The sequence below is a fragment of the Leucopleurus acutus genome (genome assembly GCF_964270905.1).
Source record: "Leucopleurus acutus genome assembly, chromosome: 7".
Taxonomy (NCBI): domain Eukaryota; kingdom Metazoa; phylum Chordata; class Mammalia; order Artiodactyla; family Delphinidae; genus Leucopleurus; species Leucopleurus acutus.
This window is the reverse complement of record NC_139150.1, coordinates 80,084,818-80,111,741: the sequence shown is the minus strand read 5'-3', so window position 1 is coordinate 80,111,741 and position 26,924 is coordinate 80,084,818. Positions and strand designations below refer to the sequence as shown.

The 26,924-nt window shown below is 41.1% G+C and overlaps 1 protein-coding gene across 1 annotated transcript; it reads left to right on the top strand.

Moving 5' to 3' along the window:
* The first annotated feature begins 2,969 nt into the window (after positions 1 to 2,969).
* On the top strand, positions 2,970 to 25,104 carry SMU1 (SMU1 DNA replication regulator and spliceosomal factor). Its single transcript, XM_082842570.1, has 12 exons — positions 2,970 to 3,073; positions 6,142 to 6,352; positions 7,919 to 8,071; positions 9,108 to 9,218; positions 12,263 to 12,391; positions 14,110 to 14,229; positions 15,678 to 15,794; positions 16,425 to 16,552; positions 17,335 to 17,461; positions 19,791 to 19,958; positions 21,595 to 21,747; positions 23,052 to 25,104. The coding sequence occupies exons 1-12, from the start codon at positions 3,048 to 3,050 to the stop codon at positions 23,148 to 23,150; spliced, it is 1,542 nt and encodes a 513-aa protein (XP_082698696.1). The 5' UTR covers positions 2,970 to 3,047; the 3' UTR covers positions 23,151 to 25,104.
* The last annotated feature ends 1,820 nt before the right edge of the window (positions 25,105 to 26,924 follow it).

Here is a 26,924-nt window from a genome sequence, read left to right as displayed (position 1 = left end):
AGCTTGGCACAGTATTGTCCCAAGGCTGCTGGGGACATGGGGAGGACAGAGAGACAGGCAGCTCTGCTGAGGCCTGGACTCCTGTCAGCTCTCCCTTTTCCTTCTAGGCACCTCTTCTCCCCCCTCCCCGTGCACCCTCTCCCCAAAGGAGGGCAGCGCAGCACCATTCCCAATCCTCCCAAACCTTCTTAGCCAATGGCGTTTTCCTAAATGAAACCAGGGGCTGTGTCTGATGATTCATGGTTTTTAGACAGGCTGAATCAAGAGTTCTAAAAAGCTCTGCTGGGTTTAACTTCATCAGACTCCAGACCTCAGTGATTTATGTTTCATGCGGTTTGCTCTGGATGGAAGCTGACCCAGCCACAATGAGACATGGAATGAGGAGAACTGACCATCTGATGCTGAGGAAGGAAGAAATCTCCACCGTGACCAATTTGTTGGGCAATGTCTCTCAGATGCTAGCCTGGGCCCTGCCTGCCAGCTCAGAACACTCTGTCTCTGACTCAGGTGCTGGGGCTCAACTTCGTCTCTCGCAGGCCCTGGGCTTGGTACCTGGTGGGCTTGGCTAATGACCTTGGCCCTGCTGGCTCCGTGGGGCCTGTGGGTACTCTCGCCACCTTGGGTCTGCCCTTCCTTGCAGGTTCACTGCCCACACTCTCCAGAAGACCTTTCCAGAGCTTTTCTTCATAGGAAACAAGGCCTGCTAGGTCTTTCCCTGGTCCTCCACCAACCCTGAGGTGAGCACACATCCTAGCACACTGCTGGGGGTGCCTGGCTTTGGGAGGATGAAGGCAGGAGAGAAACCTGAGGAAGCCCTGGACTGGAAGACCAGTGTTGACTGGCTAGGTGACCAAGACCAGATTATCTCTGATCCCCATCCAGAAACTGGGTGGGGAGGCTGTGAAAGCCTGCTGGGGCTGCCAGCTTGTGGTTCTAGGAAAACTCTTTAGGGTGCTTTATTCCGCCTGGCCCCTCTGCCTGTTTGAGGTTGCTGCTGGGGCACTTAAACTAGGACTCAAGGCCAGAAACAAAAGTTCTCTTTGTCAATCCTGGAAACCAGGGAGGGGGAGGGTGGAAGGAAGGGAAGCTCCGGGCAGTCCCGAGGCACCCCCAGGGGCATGGTCCAGAGTCCAAAGGGAATGAGCCTTTGCTGCAAGCCTTCCTGGAGAGCTCTATTGCTTTTCCTTCTTTTTTAACATCTTTATTGGAGTATAATTGCTTTACAATGGTGTGTTAGTTTCTGCTTGATAACAAAGTGAATCAGCTATACATATACATATATTCCCATATCCCCTCCTTGTGTCTCCCTCCCAACCTCCCTATCCCACCCCTCTAGGTGGTTGCAAAGCACCGAGCTGATCTCCCTGTTCCATGCTTCCCTGGTGGCGCAGTGGTTAAGAATCCCTCTCCCAATGCAGGGGACGTGAGTTCGAGCCCTGGTCTGGGAAGATGCGGAGCAAATAAGCCCATGAGCCACAACTACTGAGCCCGCGTGCCTAGAGCCCGTGGTCCGCAACAAGAAAAGCCACCACAACGAAAAGCCACCGCAATGAAGAGTAGCCCCTGCTCGCCGTAAAAGCCCTCGCGCAGCAACAAAGACCCAACACAGCCAAAAGTTAAAAAAAAAAAAGATAGCTAGCTTTTTCTTTTTTATAGCTATTTTTCTTCCCACTAGCTATCTGTTTTACATTTGGTAGTGTATATATGTCAATGCCACTCTCCCACTTCGTCCCAGCTTACCCTTCCCCCTCCCCGTGTCCTCAAGTCCATTCTCTACGTCTGCGTCTTTATACCTGTCCTGCCCCTACCTTTTTTTTTTTAGATTCCATATATGTGTGTTAGCATACAGTATTCGTTTTTCTCTTTCTGACTTACTTCACCCAGTATGACAGTCTCTTGCTTTTCCTTCTTCCGTCTGCTTTATCACCTGGACTGAAGCTGCAAGAACACAAAGTTCAGCTCACAAGGTGAAACACAAAACTTGTCCCCAGGGTCTCTGGTGGCATCAGATAAGACTGACAGCCAATAGGAACTCTCCAAATAAATCATTTCAATATGTAATTTTCACAGCAGAGATTTCTTATCATTGTGCTGCAAATATTTTTTAAAATTTATATAGGATGGCAATAAAATATTTTTTAAAAATAATCTTTATGAAATTCATTGATATCTTTACATTTGTCTCTACTAATTTAATAATGTATGGTTTAAAGTCTATTAAAGGACGTCTCAAATCGCCCTTTACACATTTGCATTTGGTTTCATTGTTTTTCCAGTAATTGTACCACTGCTGTGAAACTATTTTCAACTAAATACTTAGTTGGAAACGTTACAAGTAATTTAGCTCATTCCAAGAATTGAGTATGCAAATCCTGAGTCCCCAACTTTTCATAATTAGATTAATTAAACTGTGTTTTGGCTTCAAAATCTTTCATTTATTTATTTAACACTCAAGGAATTTTCCTGCAAATGTTGCCTAGTGGCCCACTGGTTTCCAATGTATTAATCAACCCTACCTTTAAATCTAGTCAACAAATTAAAAATTTAAAAAGCAAAATTTAGGGCTTCCCTGGTGGCGCAGTGGTTGAGAGTCCGCCTGCCGATGCAGGGGACACAGGTTCGTGCCCCGGTCCGGGAAGATCGCACATGCCGCGGAGCGGCTGGGCCCGTGAGCCATGGCCGCTGGGCCTGCGCGTCCGGAGCCTGTGCTCCGCAACAGAAAGGCCACAACAGTGAGAAGCCCGCGCACCGCAGAAAAAACAAACAAAAAAACTAGTCCTTTAAAGGCAACTCTTCCTCTAGGGAGGAGAACGGAAAATTCTCTGCAGCAGGCGCGCAGGTTCCGACTTTCGACGGCCCCTCGAAGCTCCGCCTCTCAAAACCCCGCTCCTCACGCACTCCACGCCCCTCTTCCGTACAGACCGCCTCCAGAGCGGGCGTCGGACGTCGAGCGGAAGTGACGTACGGGGGCCGCCGGAGGTGTCGCTGGTGCGGTCCGCTACTGGGCCTGAGAGTGGAGTGGCCCCTGCGCCAGGGAAGATAGCGCTATGTCGATCGAAATCGAGTCCTCGGAGTGAGTCCCGTGGTGGTGGATGCTCGCGAGGTTGCGGGGGCCGGCAGGCGAAGGGTGGGGTCGTAGGAGCTGCGCGGGGGAGGCGTTCGAGAGGCTGGGGGGTGGAGGGGCATTTCCTTTCCCTCAAAGAAGCTTCTTGGATCTGGCTACCTCGGAGGCGGGCCCACAAGAAAGTAGCGGACGGGAAGCCCAAAGCCCGGTGGGAGGCGGCGCGGGGTTGGGGGTAAGACATGCCTGGAAGACCTGAGTTCTAGCCCTCGCCGACTCCTGGTCTCTGTGACTGAGCAAATTAGCCATCCAATCTGGACTCCGGTCTAATCTGCACAAGGGGGCCGCACTCGCGGCCTTCTTTCTCTTCCCGCCCCCAGTGAGCAGTGTTGTTTGTTTCCTCCCCTGTGCTTACAGGGCCCTCTGCTTTTTTCTGCCCAGCACTTAATCCAGTATTGTCACCGTTTGTCCACCCTACTAGCCTGTGTAGGCGTCTAGGGGCTCCTTTTCATTACAGTCCCAGTTCCTAGCACATCGTCGAGGCTCAATGATTGTCTTTGGAATGAATGAGTGATTGTCTTTGGAATGAATGAGCGACTAGCTATTTTATGAAGTTCCACGTGGCGCTGAATTTTGGTTAGTCTGTGAGCTCTGTGTAGCCCAAAGGAGGGACAGAATGTGGAAATTGGGCCAGGAGAATGATAGACTTGGGGGAGAGGGGGGCTAATGAGTGACTGAAGGTCTTTAGTGAACTTTTCCAGGATTCCATCCTCTACCTTGCTCTTGCCAACACTTAATAATTAAATCAGCAGACGTATCATTTGTGTCCTGAGTGTAAGGGAGAGAGGACTTGTCCTCAAGGTCTGCCATAGGAAGAAGGGAGGTTTATTCATTCAACAAATATTGAAGTCTGCTGTGTACTTGTATTAGACCCTGGGAATATAGTAGTGAACGAAGCAAACAAAAATCCGTGCCCTTATAGAAAGTACATTGTTATTGAGGAAGGCAAACAGCAGGAAAAAGCAGTAAGTAAAATAGGCTTAGCAAATGGTGGTAAGTGTTTTGGAGAAAAGTAAAGCAAAGAAGGGTGATGGAGAGTGCTGGCGATGAAGACACCTAAGTCAGGGCAGGAGTTGGAAAGGATTCCATGCTTTGAGCCTGAATCAAAGTGGGAGCTAACCATTCTCCCAGCTGCATGTTTTCATTATCAATAATGGCTGCTTTTTACTAAGTATTTTCCATGCTAGTCACACTATAAGCAGTGTAGTCAACTCTTTGACCAACCCCTACAGAGTAGTTATTTTTCTTAACAGATGAGGAAACAGGCAAAGAGATGTTAACTGACTTGTCCATAGTCACAGTAAGTGACAGAACTCTGACTCAAATCCCAGCCTATCTCCAAAGCTTTTAGCTCTTTATGTATTACACTGTGTTTGAAGGACGTGAATTTGATTTTGGCTGTGTCAAATATGAGTTCTTTTCAAGCGTGGTGTTTCATTTGGGGAGTGTAAATGGAAGCGTGCTATAGAAGACAGTGTGATACTGGAACAGCAGGTATCTCTTAAAGGGGCCATGAGAGAAAAGACTACTGTGAGTAGCAGTAATCAGTTCCCTTCTGCAGGAAGGGAAGGAACCCTTTTTAAGAAGAGGGTGTTTGCTTTCCTGTCCAGGGTGTATGTTCACCTGCCACGCTGCCAGTTTGAATCTTCATTTTTCCACTTATCTCTGTTACCTGGTCAAATTCTCATTTGTAAAATGGATGTAAGAGTAATGCCATCCTCATAGGGTTGTTTTGAGGAGTAAATGAATCCAAAATGCTTAGAACAATACCTGATATATAGTGAACACATAGAAAACATTGGTTATTATTTTTTGATTATTATTTCTCTCCTGGGAAAGAGAATTGACTAAATTCCAGTCTGAAATCCCTTACAACCAGGACAGTGTGACCCCTGATACTAGTGCTGTCCAGTAGAAATATCTTGTGTGCCACATATTTACTTTTAAGGCAAGAGAAGAACAGTGTAGTATAGCCTGTAAAGTGAACTTTTACTGTCTATATGAACAACATTCTTCACTAGACTCCTTAACACTAAGCCAAAGATCAAGAAGCTTTAATTATATCGGGCTTCCCTGGTGGCACAGTGGTTGAGAGTCCGCCTGCCGGTGCAGGGGACACGGATTCGTGCCCCGGTCTGGGAGGATCCCACATGCCACGGAGCGGCTGGGCCCCTGAGCCATGGCCGCTGAGCCTGCGCGTCCGGAGCCTGTGCTCCGCAACGGGAGAGGCCACAACAGTGAGAGGCCCGCGTACCTCAAAAAAAACAACAACAACAACAACAAAAGAAGCTTTAATTATATATATTTAACTCGAAATGACGTGTCACATGCTGAAAACCGTTACTTGTTCTCTGAGTATTTGGAGATTGTCTGGGTCCTCTTTTCCTTGGGAAACTGAATCCACATGTTTTTATTTCACTTGTCCTGAACATTTGGTAATAAAGGCAGTGGGTAGGTGTTATTTTTGCAAGTGAGGACACATAGCTTTGTTTTGCTTTTACATACAGTATAGCTCTACTTATTTGTGTTCAACAAATCACTTTTAAGAAGGTCTCAATTCATATTTTTTGTTGTCATTTGAAAAATGGACCAAATCATCCAATCATTTATTTTGTGTCAGTGACTAGACTTGGTTTAAAGTATTTTACTATAGTGTGCAACAGTGTAATCATATGAATTAATAAGAAACTTGGCATAATAAAAAGATCTCTGACCTTGGAAGTAAGAGAGTCTTCTTGGTACTAACTTGCTTTCTAGCTGACTGTGAGACATTGGGCAAATTATTTCCCTTTGCTGAACCCCAGTTCTCCTATTTCTGAGTTGGAAGTAGGACTGGATGATATCTTGTAACTTAGGTTCTGTGATTTTTTGGGAAAGTTTTACTCACACGATAAAGAAACGGAAAGTAGGTAGTGAAAGGGGGATGGTTGTGTAGAAAAATAAACTGGGGTGGGATTTATTTTGTGACCTCTTTGGTGAGTGAGGATCCATGAGCTGAATGACTTGTTTTCTTCTTTCAGTGTGATCCGTCTTATCATGCAGTACCTAAAGGAGAACAGTTTACATCGGGCATTAGCCACCTTGCAGGAAGAGACTACTGTGTCTCTGAATACTGTGGACAGCATTGAGAGTTTTGTGGCTGACATTAATAGCGGCCATTGGGACACTGTTTTACAGGCTATACAGTCTCTGAAATTGCCAGACAAAACCCTCATTGACCTCTATGAACAGGTAAGAGTGGGGGTGATGCTGATCCCTGTATGTTGGTTTATTGTGGGCCCCCTGACTGGAAAGCATCCATGAACATTTCTTCAAGCATTATGGGGCTTTAACAGCCCTAAAATTTACACTGTCAAAGCTTGAGTGCTACTCTATTTTTTTTTGCGGTACATGGGCCTCTCACTGTTGTGGCCTCTCCCGTTGCGGAGCACAGGCTCCGGATGCGCAGGCTCAGCGGCCATGGCTCATGGGCCCAGCCGCTCCGCGGCATGTGGGATCTTCCCGGACTGGGGCACGAACCCGTGTCCCCTGCATCAGCAGGTGGACTCCCAACCACTGCGCCACCAGGGAAGCCCAACTACTCTGTATTTTTATCTCTCTTCTTGGAAAAGCCAAGATTTTCCCAAATTGAAATTCTTTCTTAAGTGACCATTGAATGATCTATTCTAATACCAACTGTTCTGACACCAAATAGTGTGCTGCAATTTAGTTCTGACACTAACCACCCAGAGTTAGTGCAGACCCCACTAGTTAAGGGCTCGGTCCTCTACAAGACTGTCTTTACTTCACACACCAGCCACACTTTGGGGTTTTGGGCCATCTATACTTCTGACCAACTGGCTACAAATTTGAGGGTCCCCACGACCCCCTCAGAGTTGATAATTCACTAGAATGACACAGACCTCAGGAAAGTGACATACTGATGATTTCAGTTTTATTATCAAGGGGAAAGATCAGTACCAGCTGAATGAAGAGACATATAGGGTGAAGTTTGGGAGGGTACTGAACCAGAATTTCCAGTGCCTTCCCCCCATGGAGTTAGGGTTTGTCTCCTACCTGGCACATTAAAGTATTCACCAACCAGGAAGCTCCATTGAGATTTTTCATTCAAATTCTAGTTCCTTGACCCTCTTCAGGGTTGGGCTGGCTCAGAGCATCAACCCTCTAATCATATGGTTGGTCCTTTTGATAGCCAGCCCTTGTCCTGAGCCATCTCCTTAGCACTAACTCAGGTGTGATGCAGAGGGCTTATGAATAACAAAGATATTTCTATCACTGGGGAAATGCCAAGTTTTTAGAAGATGTGTGCCAGGAAACCAGGACATAGATCATAAAATTACTTATTATATAACAGAACAGAGTGGATTTTCTGGAAATAAGAATGTCGTGTGGTTTGAAGTAAAAATAGGGAAATGGGTTTGTTTCTTTACAGTCCATGTGAGTTTAGTTAATTCCCTAAAGAAAATTTTGGTAATTGGAGAAAGGTTTCTCTGGAGCCTATAGAGATATTTCCATCTTTAGTTTTCTCTAGCATCTACATTCTGAGTAAGAGACCTAAGAGGAGAGGAGATTGGTAGAGGAGAGGAGATTGGTAGATAAAAATGAAGGACTGAAGTTATTACTTTATAATTACTGTAGTTGTCTGCCTGAAATTGCTTGTGAAAAGGAGAAGGGGCATTTCCTGATTTGTGATTTGGAGATCATTTTGATAGGCCATTTCTATGTCAGAAATAGTACACTGAAAAAGAAAAATTAATAAGCAAATGCATTGACAGCCATTTTCTTTCAATTATACAGGTTGTTTTGGAATTAATAGAGCTCCGTGAATTGGGTGCTGCCAGATCTCTTCTGAGACAGACTGATCCCATGATTATGTTAAAACAAACACAGCCAGAACGGTATATTCATCTGGAAAACCTCTTGGCCAGGTCTTATTTCGATCCTCGAGAGGTATGACGGTGGTAATGAAAAGAAACTGTTGTTAACTTTGAGCAATAATGTGATCTTTTTAAAACATTTTATTGGATACTTTTCGTATTTTTGATTTAATTTTTGAAAATGATACTTTTTTGTTTATTTACATTGGTTAAAATTTGCATATGTTAAAGAGAATAATCTAGTTTAGTATTTGAGGACCTTCCCTCCCCCACACACCTCATCATATAGGATTGTGTGTTGATTAGTAAAAAAGTAGACAGTTTATTCTGGTATCATTTCCACATTAGCCCACGTACTTAACTGGCCCAGAAGTGCTGCTCTACTGCTGGTATGTTCACTGTGCATTTGTGTCCCTTTGGAAGTGCAGAGTCTTAACCACTGGACCACCAGGGAAGTCCTGGTTCTTTTAGTTCTTAAAAGCTTGTGTTTTTGCTTCTCAGCTGATTATGCTTACTGGAGCATGATGATTATTATTCTTTTATTCTTCCAAAACCATATATATATATAGTTTCATTCTTTTTCACCCAGCCTTTTACTAGAAGCTTGTCTAAATAGGAGGAAGAAGAATTTAATAGGCACTGGATAATGGGAAGTTGTTAGAGTAAACTCACAGAAACCGTGAGGATAAAGGAAGGAGTTTGGATTGCCAGGACAGGATTTAAGTTAGAGGTGGTGAAGAACTTCTGGGCTGGGAGTCATTTGACTGAACAAAATTATTAAAGAATATAAAAGAATCCTTGGCTCTGCAGATTTTTCAAAAATTGGAAAAACAACTCTGGCTTTGACATAGCTTACTTAGGCTCTTTTCAGAAATAATGGTGTGGATTGGCTGACCTCAGTTCTCTCTCAGCTCATACTTTTGAAATGCAAGTGGGTAGAATTGAGAAGTTGTTTTTAAAAACTAAATGGTTTGATTAATCTTCTGTTTAACTTTTTATGTTTTCCTTTTTGAATGTTTCTGCTTGATTACTGTTACTTTTTAAAAAATAAGCACATTTATGTCTTTTGCCATTTCTTGGAAATGATGCTACTGCCGCTCCTTTTTCAGGCATACCCCGATGGAAGTAGCAAAGAGAAGAGAAGAGCAGCGATTGCCCAGGCCTTAGCTGGGGAAGTCAGTGTGGTGCCTCCATCTCGTCTCATGGCATTGCTCGGTCAGGTAATTTCAGTCTGTGGAAATGAAATGACTCTGAACTCCTGGTAGTGTTTCCTGTACCATATAAAGTCTATGTATGAGCTAAAGAAATCAGACATCCTAAGAACTGGGAAATACCTGTAGAGCTGCTTGTACCAACAGCTGTGCCACGCCACATTCATCTTTCCTGGGAGTGGCCGTATAGATTAGTGGTTAAGGGCATACACTCTAGAGACAGAATTAGGGTAACAATAGAATTTATCATCCAATCTTGAGGGCATTGTTGATCATCGTGCCAGAACACTGTCTGAAACAAATTGGAACAAATGTTTACCATAGTTAGAATCTGAGCTCTCTCACTTACCAGCTATGCGGTGTTGGGCATATTACCTAACTTTTTTGATCCCAGTTACTCATCTTGGTGTTGTAGTAAGGATTAAATGAGATAAAATGTACTTAAAACAATTATATTTTGCCTGGCACCTTGTAAACACACAGTAACTGGTAGCTGCTGGTGGTGTTTCTTTTTCTTTTCTTTTCTTTTTTTTTTTTTTTTTTAGTAGTAGTATTACTAGCATTGTCGTTCCAGTTTTAATGCGACCTAGAGTACAGACTCCTTTCTGACCTCATCTTCCCCATGCTCTTGGTTGCTCTCAACCATGATAACCACTCGTCTTCATGAAACTCCACTCTTGGTTTTTCTAACCCTTTTCTTCTTGGCTTCCCTTTTCATCTCTCAAGTTGTTCCTTTCTTGGTTGTTAAAGGAAGGAGATAGGGGTGATGTAGAGAGGGGTTTTCGTTTTTGTTTTTTCCTTTTAAAGTTGGGAGTGATTTGAAGCTGCTGTAGACTAAGGGTAAAGAGCCTGTAGAGAGTACCTGTTGATTGGAGACAGGTCAAGTTCTCCAGTCATTAAAGTAAAATGTAAGCAACATATGAATTTTGGAAAGAAATAAAATTAATAGTATTTATAAACATTAAATATTTCAACTGTAATCATAGAATTAATTTAAAAGTTTGGTAAAGTTGTGAGATATAAAATATACAAAAGTTGATTACATTTCTACATATCAGCACTGGCCAGTTCGAATATTCAGTGAAAAAAATAGCTTTTGTTTATAGCAACAGCATACAATATAAGAATTCTAGCATTAACTTTTGTGGGTAATACATGATTTATTTCCACTTTTTAAAAAAGCAAAAGCCTTTCAAAGCTTTCAAGAGAAATGAAAGAAGATTTGAGGAGATGGTGAAACATTGATTTTCCTGGATAAGACTGATGTTGATGCCAGTTCTTCTTAGATTTAAGGCAGTTTATAATAAAGATCACAATAGGATTAGAACTGTTTCACAGAAGAATTCTAGTGTTCACTTGAAAAAATAAACTTGGAAGTATATTCATCAAAGAAATTTTGGAAAGGAAGAATGTTGAAAGCACAGTAGCCCAAGAAGTAGTGAAGCTTTTAACAGGTTTATAGTTTGAATCATTTTGGTACTTGGCATCCAGTGCAACAGCAGTGCAAGAAATTGATCCTGTTATTTATAAGAATTCAATAGATGTTAATGGGAATGTCACAGAACCTAGGAACAGGGAGGAATTATTAAGTGTATGGTGTTGGGGCACCTACTTTAGAATGGGGGAGAAATGTCAGATTAGAGCCTTCTCTCATATTTTATAAGCATAATTTCAGATAGAGTGAAAGTTATGTATTTTAAGAATATAGAAAAACTTAGGTGGTGATATAATGTATCAAACCTCTTGATAGAGAAGGATTTCCTGTGAGTAGGGAGTAAACACCAAGGTAAAGGTCAACAAATTTCATTACTTGAGAGTTTAACTTAAGATAAAAAGAAAGCTTTAAAGCTATAATAAAAAAATGGGTAGATTGGGAAAAAAATTCTTTTTGGCGAACATAAACAACAAATACAATGTCTTGATCACATTAAAAGCTCACAAATTGATAAGAAAAATAGTAAGACCACAATAGATGAGTGAGCGAAGAACATGAATAAACAGCTAACAGAAGAAATATATGTAGTTAATAAACATGCAGAAAAGCTCAAACTCTAATCAGAGAATTGACTAAAGTAGGGCGTAACTTTCCACTCATTAGAGTTTTTAAATGACATCCAAAATTATTGTTTTCTTGATATAGTAAAGGGAAAAAGGAATCAACACTGATCATGTCCCTGTGTTATATAGACTTTACATATATTATTTTATTTTATCCTTTCATCAGCTCTAGGAATTAGGCTTTTCCCCTGAATTTAGTTGGTGAAATTGGGAGTCAGAATAGCATAGTTGACAAACTAGGACCATTTGTCTTCAAAGTCCATGGTTTTTCTACTCCCCATAATGCAGTCGTGAATGCTATTGAAGTTGTGTCTTTTGGGGAAAACACTTTGGCAGTGTATATAAAGAGCCTTAAGCATTTGTGTTCTTTTCTTGATTCAGTAAGTCCTCTTCTAGGAACCTATTGCAAGTGGGGAATATGCTCATAATAGAAAAAGCCTTATGTCCAAAGGTGTTCACTGCAGCATTATTTAGATGAGTGCAAAAATTAGAAGCAGTATAAATGTCCATTAATATATTAAATAAACTGTGAAACATCCACTACATAGGATATATTGTACAGCCATTGAAATGTTAGTCATGTCATAGCATGATCTAATGATAGGTGAAAACAATATAAAATTTTACATATGGTATAATTACAGCTATATAAATTAAACATATATGTCAGGGGAAAAATACTACAAGGTAACATATGAAATGCTAACAGTAGCTGTGTTTGGATGTTGGAACTATGGGAGATTTCTGTTTTTCAAATTTTATTTATAATAAGAGACACCTATAAGAAAATAGGTGTAAAAACATGGCCCTGTTGGCTCTCAGAGTCCCCTTCTACCCTGAGATCAGCCTGTGTTCCTAGGACACAGAATAGCCGAGCTTATGTTGTATTTGGATGGCCAAAGATGGTTGGGTCTGGATGGCTCACAGTTTCAGGCTTTGTCTGAACAATCAGGACCAGATCTTAAAAGCACCCAAGTGGATTTCTTTTCTCATAGGCACTGAAGTGGCAGCAGCACCAGGGATTGCTTCCTCCTGGTATGACCATAGATTTGTTCCGAGGCAAAGCAGCTGTCAAAGATGTGGAAGAAGAAAAGTTTCCTACGCAGCTGAGCAGGCATATTAAGGTAGGATCCTTGGACACTCAGCCAGTCGGTAATCATTTGTTGGGGACTCAATGTATGCTTGCTTAGCCAGGCCCTGTGCCAGGAGCTTGGGTTGGGGAGCAGAACTCATTCTCCAGCTCTGACAACACTCATGGTTGCTGCCGGTGATCACTGAGGTCTCCCTGCAGCCAGGCAGTGGCACACCTCAACTGTATTACCGAGTGGACATACATTGGACATCTGGCCCATCATCTGCCCTTGGACTTCCTCCAAGGAATCCTGCATTTGGAAGACTGCTTAGCTCTTTGGTTAAGCCTGGGACTAAGAACCATGAAATTTCTATACATTTGTCCTGTTCAACATTTGTGTTTTTGCTTGCTACATGTTAGGCAAAGTACCAGGCATGGATTGTAAAGTGGGCTTCAGTGGTGTTTGAGGAAAATAATTTTATCACCTTGATGGCTGGTTCTTGGTGTTTTTTGTTTTGTTTTTGACTTTTCTAAGAAAAAGCATAATGAAATAATTGTTGCAGTCCTCAGAATTACAACCATATTTGCTACTTTAGCATCTCCTTTTTTTTTTTTTTTTTTGTGGTATGCAGGCCTCTCACTGTTGTGGCCTCTCCCGTTGCGGAGCACAGGCTCCGGACGCGCAGGCTCAGTGGCCATGTCTTACAGGCCCAGCCGCTCCGCGGCATGTGAGATCTTCCCGGACCGGGGCACGAGCCCGTGTCCCCTGCATCGGCAGGCGGACTCTCAACCACTGCGCCACCGGGGAAGCCCTAGCATCTCCTTTTTATTAGTTTCTTTCTGGGTTTGTGCTCTGATTGAATTTATAGATTTTAAAATAATTCATATTCCTCAAATCTTTGACTTTGGCTTAGTGTTTTGAATTTGTCTTTTCTGGATTATATGTTTTGATTGCATGTAAAGGTATTATGGGGCAGCACTTTTATTTACCCTGGTTAAAACCTTGCAACAAATAGAAATCCATTATAATTATGCTGCTGGACTAAGATTTTCTGTTATAAACACTTCCTTTTTTGGCATTTAAAATGAAACTCATAATAGAGCTTTTCTCTGTTCCCATCTGTCTAACGTTCTGTAGTTTTTATCTGTTAATGGAAGCATCTTTGGTGGTAAATGCTCAGGATACATTTCCCAGGCAAACAATCTGTCAGCTCTAATCAGTTCTCCTAGAGTTAGTCAGCCATACATTATCACTTGATTAAATGAAGGTCATGAAAAGAAGCAGTGATAGAAAATTTGTTTAAAAAATAGTGGAGGAAAATAGCCATTTATTTTGGAAAAAGAATTTTTTCCCCCAGATGAATAAAAAATAGGAACATATGCCATATTTAGTTGAGTGTGAAAGTCATGCCAACAGTGGCTGATTCTGGTAAAACTTTATTGCTTGAGTTAACAGTATTATTTGTTCTAAGTCCCTTGCTAAAATAGTTTTTTTGCTTTTCTTTGGAAATACCAACTTCATTTAAAAAAAAGAAACAACAAAAACAAGAACAAAAACTAGTTTCAGTGGAGAGCCTAGACGCTAAACTGTTTGGAGAAAATATATCTAGCATCTCTTGGTGTCTGGGTACAGAAACACCCCTCCCAAACTCCATGATACAGGCTAGCTACGGCTTTATGCTAGGACAGAGCTCTCAAAAGTTTAAAATGGGAATTGTTTTAAGGCCACTACATAAAAATGCATCTGTTTCATTGTTTCATTTGAAACAGTTTGGTCAGAAATCACATGTGGAGTGTGCTCGATTTTCTCCAGATGGTCAGTATCTGGTTACTGGGTCTGTTGATGGATTCATTGAAGTATGGAATTTTACGACTGGAAAAATCAGGAAGGTAAAGCATTTTAAATACATTAATTTTTCTAGTGGGAGAATTATCTGTTACTGTTTTTAAATTATCTGTTAGTTTTGCCATTTAAATTTACTTTTTGAATGGGTAATATGTACATCTGATAAAACATTTTATAAAATAGAACTGTTATTCAGTAAAGAGTCTTGTTCCCCACCTTGTCCCTTAGCCAGTCAGTTCCCTTCCTTCCTTGGTCCACTCAGGGTTACCAGTTTCTTATGTAACTTTTCTGGAATAGTCTATGTGTATATGTAAGCAGTTGCTTATTGTTTCCACTCTAACCTTATTGTAGGACTAATTGTGTTTCATTCTGAATGAAGTGGAATATCTTTTTATATGTGAAAAGCCACCAGTATTTCCTATTCTGTGAAGTCTTTTCATATCCTTTGCCCATTTCTCTTTTGGATTGCTTCTGATTCAATATTTGTGTATATTGCAAAATGATCACCACAGTAAGTCTAGTTAACATCCATCATCACACATAGTTAGAAGCTTTTTTTTTTTCTTGTGATGAGAACTTTTAAGATCTACTCTTTTAGCAACTTTCAAATATACATACAGTATTACTAACTGTAGTCACCATGCTGTACATTACATCCCCATGGCACTTATTTTACAGCTGGAAGTTTGTACCTTTGGACTTCCTTCATTATGTTTCTTTTTATGTTTAATTTTTGATCCATCTGGCATTTGTTTAGGGTGCTAAAATTGGTGTAGACCCAACTTAACTTTTTCCCAAATAGCTACTTGTTGACTAACCCCTGATTTAAAATGTAATCTTGATCATAGAGTACTAAATTCCACTCCATGCTTAGTGGATTTATGAGTGACTTTCACTTTCTACATTGTATATTTCTTTATAATTTACCTTTTTTTTAACCATGAAGCAGTCTCTTTCTATACTTTAGAAAAAATATATTTCAGCAGAAACTAACCCACCATTGTAAAGCAATTATACTCCAATAAAGATGTAAAAAAAAAAAATATATATATATATGTAGTTCAATATGAACAGTAATAGATGATAAAAGAAAAATAACAAATAAATGGATTAATCAATACATGGTTTTAGGAAAGGTAGCTGACAGTATGGACAAAACATTAATTTCTCATGTCATACCCTAAAAACAAATAAATTCAGATTTATTAAAGATGTACAATATGTACTGTAGGGAAATTTTGCTTAGAAAGGATCATAAGCAAAAGATGTAGGCTAATATGTTTGCATTTTTTATAATAGTTACTTGAATTGTGTAAAAATGTTATTCCCAGTATTATCAGTTGTTCATCAGAATAGTGTGCATGACACTATTTGCTTTGCAGATTTAGAGTTGGCATAGTCCAATTATCCTGCTTTTAGTGAGTTTGCAGAGACCTGGGGTAACTGGCGTTTTTGTGTTATTTTGATAACTGCTTATCATTGTTTCCTTTAGGATCTTAAGTACCAGGCCCAGGATAACTTTATGATGATGGATGATGCTGTCCTCTGCATGTGCTTCAGCAGAGATACAGAAATGTTAGCAACTGGTGCCCAAGATGGAAAAATCAAGGTATGAATTAGTGGCATGAACTCTTGTATGTAGACATTTTGAGAGTTCTGTAATGAATTAGTGTCCTACATAGGTTTTTTGCTTAATAACAGCTACTCTTTATGGAGCATCAGCTTTATGCCAGTGACTTTAGTTTTTCTTCTTTAATCCTAATAATAACTCTGCCTAGGGAGGTCCAATAATTTAAGGTCACACAGTTGGTAAGTGACAGATCTGGGACTTCAGTCCAGATCTGCTTGTGCCCTTTCTGCTGTGCCACTGTGGCTCACCTTATGGTGTGTTGTGCTTAGGGGATGGGGTGGTCTGCAGGTGATTAGCAGTTGATTAGCTGTGGCTTGTATTTAATTGCTGTTAAAATCCCCTGGGCTAGATAAAATACAGAAATGGTCTCTGCTAAGTGAACTTAGAGTCTGAATTTTTGTTTTAATAATTTAAAAGGAAAGAGGCTTAAGTTTCAAAGGATTCAAGTTATCATTGTACTGTGTGAACCAGACATATCATATTCAGCTATTAGCATGCATTTTTAATGCTGTTTTTAGCATATTAGTGAGCACTGCATCTTGCTTGGCTCTGCAGAGTAGAGTGGGACAGTATTTACAGGTTTTCACTATTCTTTTTTTTTTAATAAAGGTATGGAAGATTCAGAGTGGACAGTGTTTAAGGAGATTTGAAAGAGCACACAGTAAAGGTGTCACCTGTCTAAGCTTTTCTAAGGATAGCAGTCAGATCCTTAGTGCCTCATTTGACCAGACAATTAGGTAAGTAAGAATCCCCAGGGGCTTCCCTGGTGGCTCAGTGGTTGAGAGTCCGCCTGCCGATGCAGGGGACACGGGTTCGTGCCCTGGTCCAGGAAGATCCCATATGCCACAGAGCGGCTGGGCCCGTGAGCCATGGCCTCTGAGCCTGCGTGTCCGGAGCCTGTGCTTGAGGCCACAACAGTGAGAGGCCCGCGTACTGCAAAAAAAAAAAAAGAATCCCCAAACTGCCCTCACTTGGGTTTAATATGGCGAAGCCTTACAGGGAGGTACTAGTGATTCCTTATGTTTTCACCAGGATGCTTTTATATGGAGAGTGAGGGTATGTGAGACCTTATTTCCCCAAAGTACAGCTGACACAGTGCTATTGTGTTGTCCATTTGGGTCTTTACCTAGAAGAGAGATTAGAAAGGGATTATAGCAGTACTTCATATTTCTCAAAGTGTGGTCTATGGACCCACCTGCCTCAGAGTCACCTTAGAGGACATGTGACAAATACAGATTCCTGGGACCCGGCAGAGACCTAGAAATTCGTTGCTGAACAGAAGCTTGTGGTATTATTGGCATATTTTCTTCCAGTCTCTGTGCAAAGCTTTTGTTGTGGTTTTGTTTGATTGTTTGACATAATGAAAATAATACTGCATACATAATTGCATAGCCCTCATTCTTCATTTAATATTTTAACATGAGCTTCTATAATTCATCTAAAATGCTTTCAACAGTTGGTCCCAACCATAATATATAGAATATTAATTGTTCTTTTCATTTGCTTTTATTTGTGATAGAATTCATGGTTTAAAATCTGGAAAAACCCTGAAGGAATTTCGTGGCCATTCCTCCTTCGTTAATGAAGCAACATTTACACAGGATGGGCATTATATTATTAGTGCATCCTCTGATGGCACTGTGAAGGTTAAGTATTTGCTACTGGTTTGCTTTGGGGTGTCTGTTCCACTTTTGCCCTTTGAGGAGTTTTCAGTGGTGATAATGGTGATAATTGTGGTGGTTAAACCTCTTTACTAAGTATTTTAGCCATAATTGAGTTGAGTCTGTGACAATAGTAATATTCTGTGGTAATTCTTATTGGCCTAGGGACCTCAAATCTCAAACCTACAGACGCTATCATGTGTAGGAAAAGAGGAAAGGTGTGGAGTTCTAAACTTAAGTCCACCCCCATTTACAGTGGTGAAATTCTATCTTGCCATAGGTACGGTCCACCGCAACAAGTTCATGAAGAGCTCAGTGGCTAAATAAATAGGCCAGCCTCATCCCACCCCGAGCCTCCACATTGGGGCCTTTCTAATAGCATTTAAAGAGGAGCAGGAGGGGCATAGAGTAGAACCAAGTCCTCTCAGATACTTATTTATTGCCTTCAGCTCTCATCTGAAAGTAGTGGCTCTTCGGTACCTTAAGAGATTTAGTTATTTCAACAGAGGGCCTCATTTCCTAGAAAAGATGGGAAATCCAAATAGAAAATCGCTAGAGATCTTTGAGACACTCCATTTACATTCTAGATCTGCTTTTAAATTGCCTTATGTAAGTGAGTGTTACGTGGCAGAAGACCTAAACATTCTAACACAAATCCCTAACAGTCAGACCACCTTCTGCAGTGGCTTCTTCTGGCTTGGGAATTGAACCAGAAACCTGAAGGTAGGAGATGTACTCTTCCTCAGGATAGGTGGTGAAATACACAGAGCTCTTAGTGCTTTAGTCATGCGGTTTGCCCTCTTTGTGCTATGTATCAATATATGGGCCTCACAACTTGTAAAAATACCATTGGGAGGTGGCTTGTGTAGGTCTCTTTGTTTTGTGGTCTTTTCGTTTAGTTCTGCAATAAGTGGGGTAAAGCATCTCACTGACCTTTTGGACAGAAAACTCTAGAAGTCTTAGAACTCTTGATCCCTGAAATGTTCATTTCTTTTCTAGGCTGCTGGGCTTTGGAGAGGAGATTGGGGTAGATGATACAGTATTTATTAAGAAAATAAATACTGGGACAACTAGTGGGGCAACTATTTCCTCCTCTCTATAGGTATTCATTCAACATCTGTTTTGTGCTGGGTTCCTTTGAAGGCACAGAAGAAACACAACATAGTCCATGCCTTTGAAGTTTTTATACCTCATGAAGTGAGTGCTGTCCAGACGATGCCAGGCAATAGTTGGTCCATCCCTTCTCTAAGCACATTTCAGATTTTAATAACTGTGATGTCTGATTTAACCACTTCAGTTCATAGTAGCTCAGAAGGGCCAGGTGAAAAGCATTAGGGTGGAGAACTATTAGCAGAAGAAATGTTGGACTGGGAGAGGTCACACAAATGGCCAAGAGTAGCTTCCGCTTCATGGATCCTCATGTGTGTCTGTTAACATTGTGACTTCTGCAGTGGTTCTCAGTACAAGCTGAGAGTCACTTGTGGAGCTTTTAAAAAATGCACAGGGACTTTCCTGGTGGTGCAGTGGTTAAGAATCCACCTGACGATTCAGGAGACATGGGTTCGATCCTTGGTCCGGGAAGATCCCACATGCTCGCTCTAGAGTCCACGAGCCACAACTACTGAACTCTCACACCACAACTACTGAAGCCCGTGTGCACTAGGGTCTGCCTGCCGCAGCTACTGAAGCCTGCATGCCTAGAGCCCGTGCTCTGCAACAAGAGAAGCCACTGCAATAAGCCACTGCAATCACACTGCGATGAAGAGCAGCCCCTGCTCACCACAACTAGAGAAAGCCCGCGCACAGCAACGAAGACCCAACGCAGCCACATAATTAATTAATTAAAAACAAAAAAAGATTAAAAAAATTGCACAAACCTACATCCCACTCCAGACCTACCAAGTCTGAATCTCAGGGTCCTGAGCATGTAAATCTAAAAAACCCTCATTTCATTTTGGTGTCCAGAGAAGGGTAGCTTTCTGGTTGTTTATGACAGTAGCAGTGTTGACACATAGCTGATATTAAAGATAGGTAGCTTGTCAGCCAAGGAAAATTTTGTAGGAAAAGATCATAAGTTTTAAAAGGGTTTTATTATTTCACTTTCTGATTTTTATTTTGTTTATACCAGTTAATCAGCAAATGGGGAGCTCTTATGTATATGGCAGTGCTAGGTATTTGGACTGTAAGAAGCTTTTTTTTCTGAGTCAGTTTTTTTCTTTTTTAGTAATATAATTTTCAACTGCAAAACATTAGAAATTGTTAACCTTCCTCCTCCGCCCCTCAAATGTTTATGTCTTATATTTTTGTGTTGTAGATCTGGAACATGAAGACCACAGAATGTTCAAATACCTTTAAATCCTTGGGCAGCACTGCAGGGACAGACATCACTGTCAACAGTGTGATACTGCTTCCTAAAAACCCAGAGCACTTTGTGGTTTGCAACAGATCAAACACAGTGGTCATCATGAACATGCAGGGACAGGTGAGTGCTCAGAAAGTGCCTTTGCTCAAGCACTGTGGGCTGTTCCCAAATCAGTGTGTCTTGGTCCTGGCACTTTCAGTAACCAAATATGGGTTCACCACTTGGAAAACCATATACACTATATTTGTTTTTCAGACACATATTTAATATTTTAAATTGTATGTCTACAAAACATCTTTTTGGCATCTCAGTAGTTAATCTACTTTCCCCAGGATGTTTGTATACTGTTCTCTTTCTTTTGCATCCTTTGGATAAATGAGACCCTGATCTGTCTTTAAGCCTCCTGCAGAACCTCACTGAAGATTTTGATATAACAATCCCTGTGTGAGTGAGGGAGATACAGTGTATGGATTACCAGCTTGGGACATCTGCTAGCTACTATGTGATCTAAGGTGGAACTCGAATAGGAGAAGGGCAACAGTGTCTTTATGATGTGTATTTATAATCAGAACACCTGCTGGTTCCCAAGGAACCTCACTTTTATAGCACCAGGGACATTAGGAGTATCAAGGTTGAGGTCTCAGGCCCTGGGAATGTGTTGTGATGCTACTGAAATGTTGGGCTGGGCACTTGGGGATCCTGCTGAGCATGGAGAAGATGCAGGGGCTGGTGTATGGAACTCTCTCTCCATTGCTTGAGTCCCTATAAATGATAAATTGGTAGTGACAAACCTATGGTTGAGATGGCTGGTCTGCAGTACCTGTTGGGACACTGCATAATAGCCATAGTTGCCCACTTCCTAGTTTTCTGCTTGGCTTTTTAAAAACTTAAAAAAACTTCTTGTACAGCCTTGACCTGCATCCCCCAATGATAACATCTTACATAAACATTGTACAGTTATCAAAACCAGGAAATTGACATCGGTACAACACTGTTAGCTCACATACAAACCTTATTTAGATTTTACGTCTTTACATGCATTCATTTTGAGGTGGGACATGAATATTTCTGCGAAATTTCATCTCGTGTTGATTTATGTAACCACCACGATTAAGATACAGAACTGTTTCATCACTCCCAAAGAAACTCCCTTGTGCTACACTTTTATAGTTAAACCCTTCCCCCACAGCTCTAGCCCCTGGCGGCCACTAATCTGTTTTCCATTATTACAGTTTTTCATTTTGAGAATAGTAATTAAATGGAATCATACAATATGTAGCCTTTTAACCTTTTGAGATTGGTTTCTCTCCATTGATTTATGGTGATCTTAATGGTATGTAAAATAGAGCAAGCAAGGTCTTGGAGACAGTTCCATCATGAATGGAGAGGGCATCTCATTCTGTTAGAAAGAGGAAACTGGGGAGCATGGGTCCACAGAGCATTGAGAACCAGTAGTATGTTGATTTAGGAAATTGTGTATGCTAACGAATTTGCTTCTGGGTAAAATGGCTCAGTAGACTAAAGAGTAGGATTGGTGACTTGGGACAAGTTAATTGTAAATGTCTGTCTGCCACTGACTTAGGATAGCTTATCCTTTGAATATTTCAGGACATGGTGAATGGAACTGGTAACCTAATTATAAATGACAGTAAACCAAAGTACAAAATAACATAAAGATGTCAGTTTAAACTGCTGCAGTAGAACTGTTGCTAATCCAGGTGTTTTATTTTTACCTTGGGCTGTGTTAATGATCTAGATTGTCAGAAGCTTCAGCTCTGGTAAGAGAGAAGGTGGTGACTTTGTTTGCTGTGCCCTCTCTCCCCGTGGTGAATGGATCTACTGTGTAGGGGAGGACTTTGTGCTCTACTGTTTCAGCACAGTCACTGGCAAACTGGAGAGAACTTTGACAGTAAGTATTACTGACTTACGGCCATCTACAGAAATTGTTAATGCTTATGTCTTTCTGAACTCTGAAGTAAACCTTTTCCACACTGCTATCTGTGTGAACCTTGGTATAAAAAAATGTAAAAATGTTATCACTAAATTAAAAAAAGGCCCATAAGTAATTGTATGGAATTACCTCCTGTATCAGGAAAAGTCATCCTTTATAGTGAGCCTTCAGCTTCACGTGGATAGGATGGGTGTACATAAAGCAGAGGAGGAAGGCAACACGCCTGTCTAGCCAGCTAGATTGGTTAGACCTTATCCAGGGCGATTGGAGAGTGGCAGATATAGCTAGTCCTCTCCGTGTCCTTTCAAAGGCAAGTTACTTGTATATTATCCTATCAGGTTATGTTTTTTAAGCAGCTTTGTGTTGTAAGAGGGCTCAATCAGTAACAAGGAATAATTAATGCTAGCTGCTGTAACAAACAATCTTTAAATGTCAGTGGTCTAACACAGTGAAAGTTTCTTACTATGTCACAGTGTGATATAAATTGCATCGTCCTCCTCTGTCTTTTAGCTGTGCCATTTGGAATATGTGGCCCCTGAGATCTTAGAAGGAGAAAAGATAGTTGAAGGGGTATACTGGATGTTTTAAAGACCCACATCTGGAAGTGGTTTGTTTATATTACTTTGTTTGTCATTCGTTTTTGATTAGAATTAGTCACATGCCGCCCACAGCCCAAATGCAGAGGGGCGGTTGGGCAGGGAAAATGAAGTCGTCTGCAGTCGAGGAAAAAGAAATGGTCTGGTGAATGTATAAAAAATTATACACATAGCTCTGTTAGAGAATAACCTCATCTCAAACTGTTCTTGAGTGAACTGTTGGCACGTCTGCCTTGTGAAGCCTCCAGTATAGATCCAAGATGTGAACAAAACAAGATGAGGTGGAAGGTGTCCTCTAGTTGAGGAAAATACTAATAAGTTCACTGAGCTGAAGGAATTGTTTGGTCTCAGCCACTGTCTTGGCTTAATATTTATAAAATGGTGATGATGACTAGGACCCACTGTAGTGCAGGAGTGGTTTGGCTCAAAGTGTTATTTATACATTATGAAGAAAAGTACAGAAAATGTTATCAGCCATGTGATAGCCTCGTTTGAGTTTTTGGTTTGTGTGTTTGGTTAGCACTCTTTGAGGCTGCCTTGGGCTTGATTCCTTTGGTGAGAAGTAGGAGCTTCACTCTTCTTCCCTCCCACTCAGCTCTGGAAGCTTCTTCAGAGTGATTTGTTAAGAGACCTGTATACCCTAATCCTGTGCTTTACCTATTCCAGGTTCATGAGAAGGATGTGATTGGTATCGCACATCACCCTCATCAGAACCTGATTGCTACTTACAGTGAAGATGGACTCCTAAAACTCTGGAAACCCTAATTCAACTTTTCTTTTTAAACTAGCTTGAGAGCATGTACTTAAAATGAAGACATATTCATGTGTTGCTTTTTTTTTTTTTAGGCCAGCTTTTCTAAGTAAATTGTCTGAATTAGGCACAAGAATAATTTTGTGAAAATTCATGTTTAAGTAGCAGTTACTCTTTTTTATATATTTTCAAGGTATTCACTTATCCGTTTCTAACTGGGGCAGTCACTCAATGTTTTCAATAGTCTTTTACCTGGAGAGTGAAATACTGATATTTCTAGGGAAAAACTGTACTCATTTGATTATGTGAAATGCTGATTAAAATGGGCCTCCTGCAGTAAAACTTGTAAATAAGGAACTATCCCAAATTCAGTAGCTGTTTACTGTCCCATCTTTTTTTTAAAAGATGTTAATAAACTTTACACCTTTCTGGAGGCTTTGTTTTTAAATGTAAATAAGTGCTCATCTAGTTAACATATTTACTTAGAATCAGATGAAGAGGGTGGGACACTACATTATTATTCCTGAATCTTAAGTACAGCCGGAAGTCAGTTCCTGGGTAGGACAGACTGAATGTAAAGTCAGGTGTTACATAGGATCTCATTTCACTGCCCTCCCCCAGGCATTCATTTTTCTTAGCAGTGACTTTTCCAGGGAATATCGTCTTCATTTTATGGATAGAACTAGTTGCAGGATACATTATATGAGAATTCAGTTTTGGCATATTTGGAAATGCATGTGGGTGTCTCTTTTCTGTTTCAACCAAAGATGTATATGGAATGCCTTTGTTGACGTGTGATGGTACTATGCTAGGTACCATTTCAAGAAAGTGAGCTTGTTTGCTTGTGTGGGCCTTTTATGCCCCCTTTTAATTTTCCCAATTAGTAGGTACAAACAAGTGGGGAAAGTTTTGTATAGTCTTACAAACCTTTGTCCCTTGAAATATAGCCTGATCCTGTATTTGGGATCAGCTAGCTGTTGCCTAGCACATAAAAATGCTTAATATCGGCTGAATAATTCTTAGCAGCACTATGAAATCCATCTTTCCCAGTCGTATTCCCAACTGTCTTGCTGCCACAAAACCTGCAGCTTTTTCACAGAATGTCATTTGCTGCCGATTTGAGAGTTGAATAGCGGTGAGTCTATATGAATGTAGTCTGCCATTCCTCCCTGTGAAGAGGCTTTCACTTAAGTAAAAAAAGTTTAAGGTGCAAAGAGCTTATACTAAAATTCCTTAGAAAAATCTTCAAGAAAATGGAGTTTTGATTTAGCCCATGACCTTGTGAACTGGCAGTTGTGAGATGCACACTTTGTGCCAAGGCTCATGGAGAGCAAGAATCTTTTCAGCACATGTACACTTACTTATTCTAGGAATTTTTAGCAAACAACTCCTCTGCTCCTGCACCTAGTGCTCAGGATGGTTAAAAACACTAGTTTCTGTCACAGGATAGGGGAGAAAAACAAGTTAACAGGATTAACTAAAATAGTGCGATAACAGAAAATCTGGAGTTGTTTTTTTGATGATCCAGACCTAATGGGTTAGGAAAGGCTTTCTGGAGTTGACCATAAAAGAAAGGACCGGAGCAGAAGGTAAAGGGCTTTGGTGATCCTAGGAGCACTGCAGTGTGCCATAGCTGCAAGGCATGTGCTAGACATATGGTAGGATCTGGGGAGACCAGGCAAAGAGGAGAGGACTGGACTGAGAGCCATGAAGTATATTTTCTTTTTTAATGAAGTAGTGCCTTGGTGTAACAAGTAAACAAAAATGGGGGGAAAAAATGAATTTTCTGCTTTTCCCAGGTCACCCATGTTTATCGGTCCACAACTTCGTTTTGCACAAACCTAAAAATTGTGTTGTTTAAAAGTGGAAATGAGCTTCCCTTACTCCGCGCCTAGTTTTTTTTCTTTTAGCCCCCATGGCCATCTCCAGTACAAAAGGCAGGGGGAGCCCCTGGGTAAGAGGCGGAGGTGGGAGAAGGGCTGTCTAGCTCCTGGACACCATGGCAACTGCCCAACACTTCCACTCCAGGAGGAGGTGGTGGAGGGTGTGCTGCCCAAACTCTGGGGTGGGGTGCGCCCGGTTGGGTGTGGCTGTGCAGCAGGGGAACGCGACAGGCATCCTGGGCCCTTGCCCCCCTTGGTTCTTAAGACAGCTGCTCTGTTGCTGCAGCCCACCTATTTAACTGATACTCCTCTAGCACTTAAAACCCAAAATACATGGCATTAAAGTTAACTCTGTGAGTTGTCCCATCCCCCACTGAGCTGCTGAATGGCTCTGGAAAACACTGAATGACCTGGTATTCCACACCAAAAAAAAATTTTTCTTTTAAATACAAGTCTCAGGTACAACTCAGTGTGTTCTCCACTAGTTATTTTTTAGCCTGTATTACTACCATTAATAACATTTATTGAGCCCTTCCTTACTATGTAAGCAGTGTTATTTAATTCTCAGAACTGCTTTATGAGCTCTAGCCTATTCTGAGTCCTATCATATGAAACAGATTTCAAGATTCCATACCTTGCTCCTGGAGTGCAACTGACTGAGGTGGGATTCTAAAACTCAATTTCTTGACTCTTTGAAAGAGTTTTTCCACATTCTGTTAAGACTTACCAAAATCCCACAAAGGCAGACATGAGTAGAAAGAGCACCGAATTACAAGAATCTGGATTCCAGTCTTTGTTTGCTGTCATTTCTTTAACGTGGGCCAAGTCACCTGGTAACTTGTTTGAATGGCATATCTCTCAGGTCCTACCCTAGGCCTACAGAATCCAAGTCCAGTGGGGCTCAGCAAGCATGCTCAGATTTGAGAACCAGTAAGTAGACTAGAGGTCATTTTCATCAACTGTAAGGTAGGTGTTTCAATTCTTGTTCTGTTGGTCTCAGAAGGTTGCTGCGATAACCAAATTAAGTGATAAAGGCACAAGACTTCAGAAACCCTTGAAAGAGCATCTTTACTGCTATAACTTGCTACCATTTTTCATTCACTGTGCTTTTAGAGCCTATGCTTCATTTTCCCATAGTACTTCAAAAGAGAGGAAATTACCATAGTGTCTATCTAAGATGGGAAGCAGCCTTGGTCTGAAACAAACTTGCCGTAGTTAAGGGCTGCCATTGTTTGACCCTCCACACCAATTCTAACAATGGCGTTACTGTTCTGGTGATTAATATAACTGTCCCCATGGTGCTGGTGTAGAGCCTTGGCTATATGTAACCATCCTTTTGCTTATGCTACACTCAGTTCAACAACACCAAAATACCCAGAGGGTGAGACTCAAATCATGTTTTAAAGCTTCCGAGGTAACTTCAGTTGTAGCCAAGGTTGAGAGGCAGTACTATATGGAGAAAAAATGTGATGCTGATTTCACAAGGGAAGATCTGCCACCGTGTTCCACTAGGACCCTTATGGACATAATCAGCTTCTATTTTTATTCCCTCCAAGTATGAACAGACAGGGGAGGCATCACAAAGAAAGCATTAGTGCTGGGGCGATGGAACTACACACTTCCACGGATGCACCTGTATTTTTGTGATGCCCTTGGCCATAGTTCTAACAAGAATATTTTTTTTTTTAATACAGAATACAAACTTGTCAGTTTCTGCCTCTCCAGGTTGTAACTATTTTCATCTTCTATCTTAAGGATTTTTTATTTTTTTACTGTGGTGAAACAAAAGTAAAGCTTACTCTCAACCATTTAAGTATACAATTCAGTAGCATTAATTATATTAACTCTTGTGCAACCATCCCTTTCAAAACTTTCATCACCCCAAACAGAAACAATTAAGCACGC

Excerpts from the sequence above, each read along its gene's own strand:
- SMU1 (XM_082842570.1), top strand. The coding sequence starts at position 3,048 with ATGTCGATCGAAATCGAGTCCTCGGA. Across the intron at positions 17,462-19,790 it reads CCTCTGATGGCACTGTGAAG|ATCTGGAACATGAAGACCAC; the intron begins GTTAAGTATTTG and ends TTTGTGTTGTAG. Across the intron at positions 21,748-23,051 it reads AACTGGAGAGAACTTTGACA|GTTCATGAGAAGGATGTGAT; the intron begins GTAAGTATTACT and ends TACCTATTCCAG.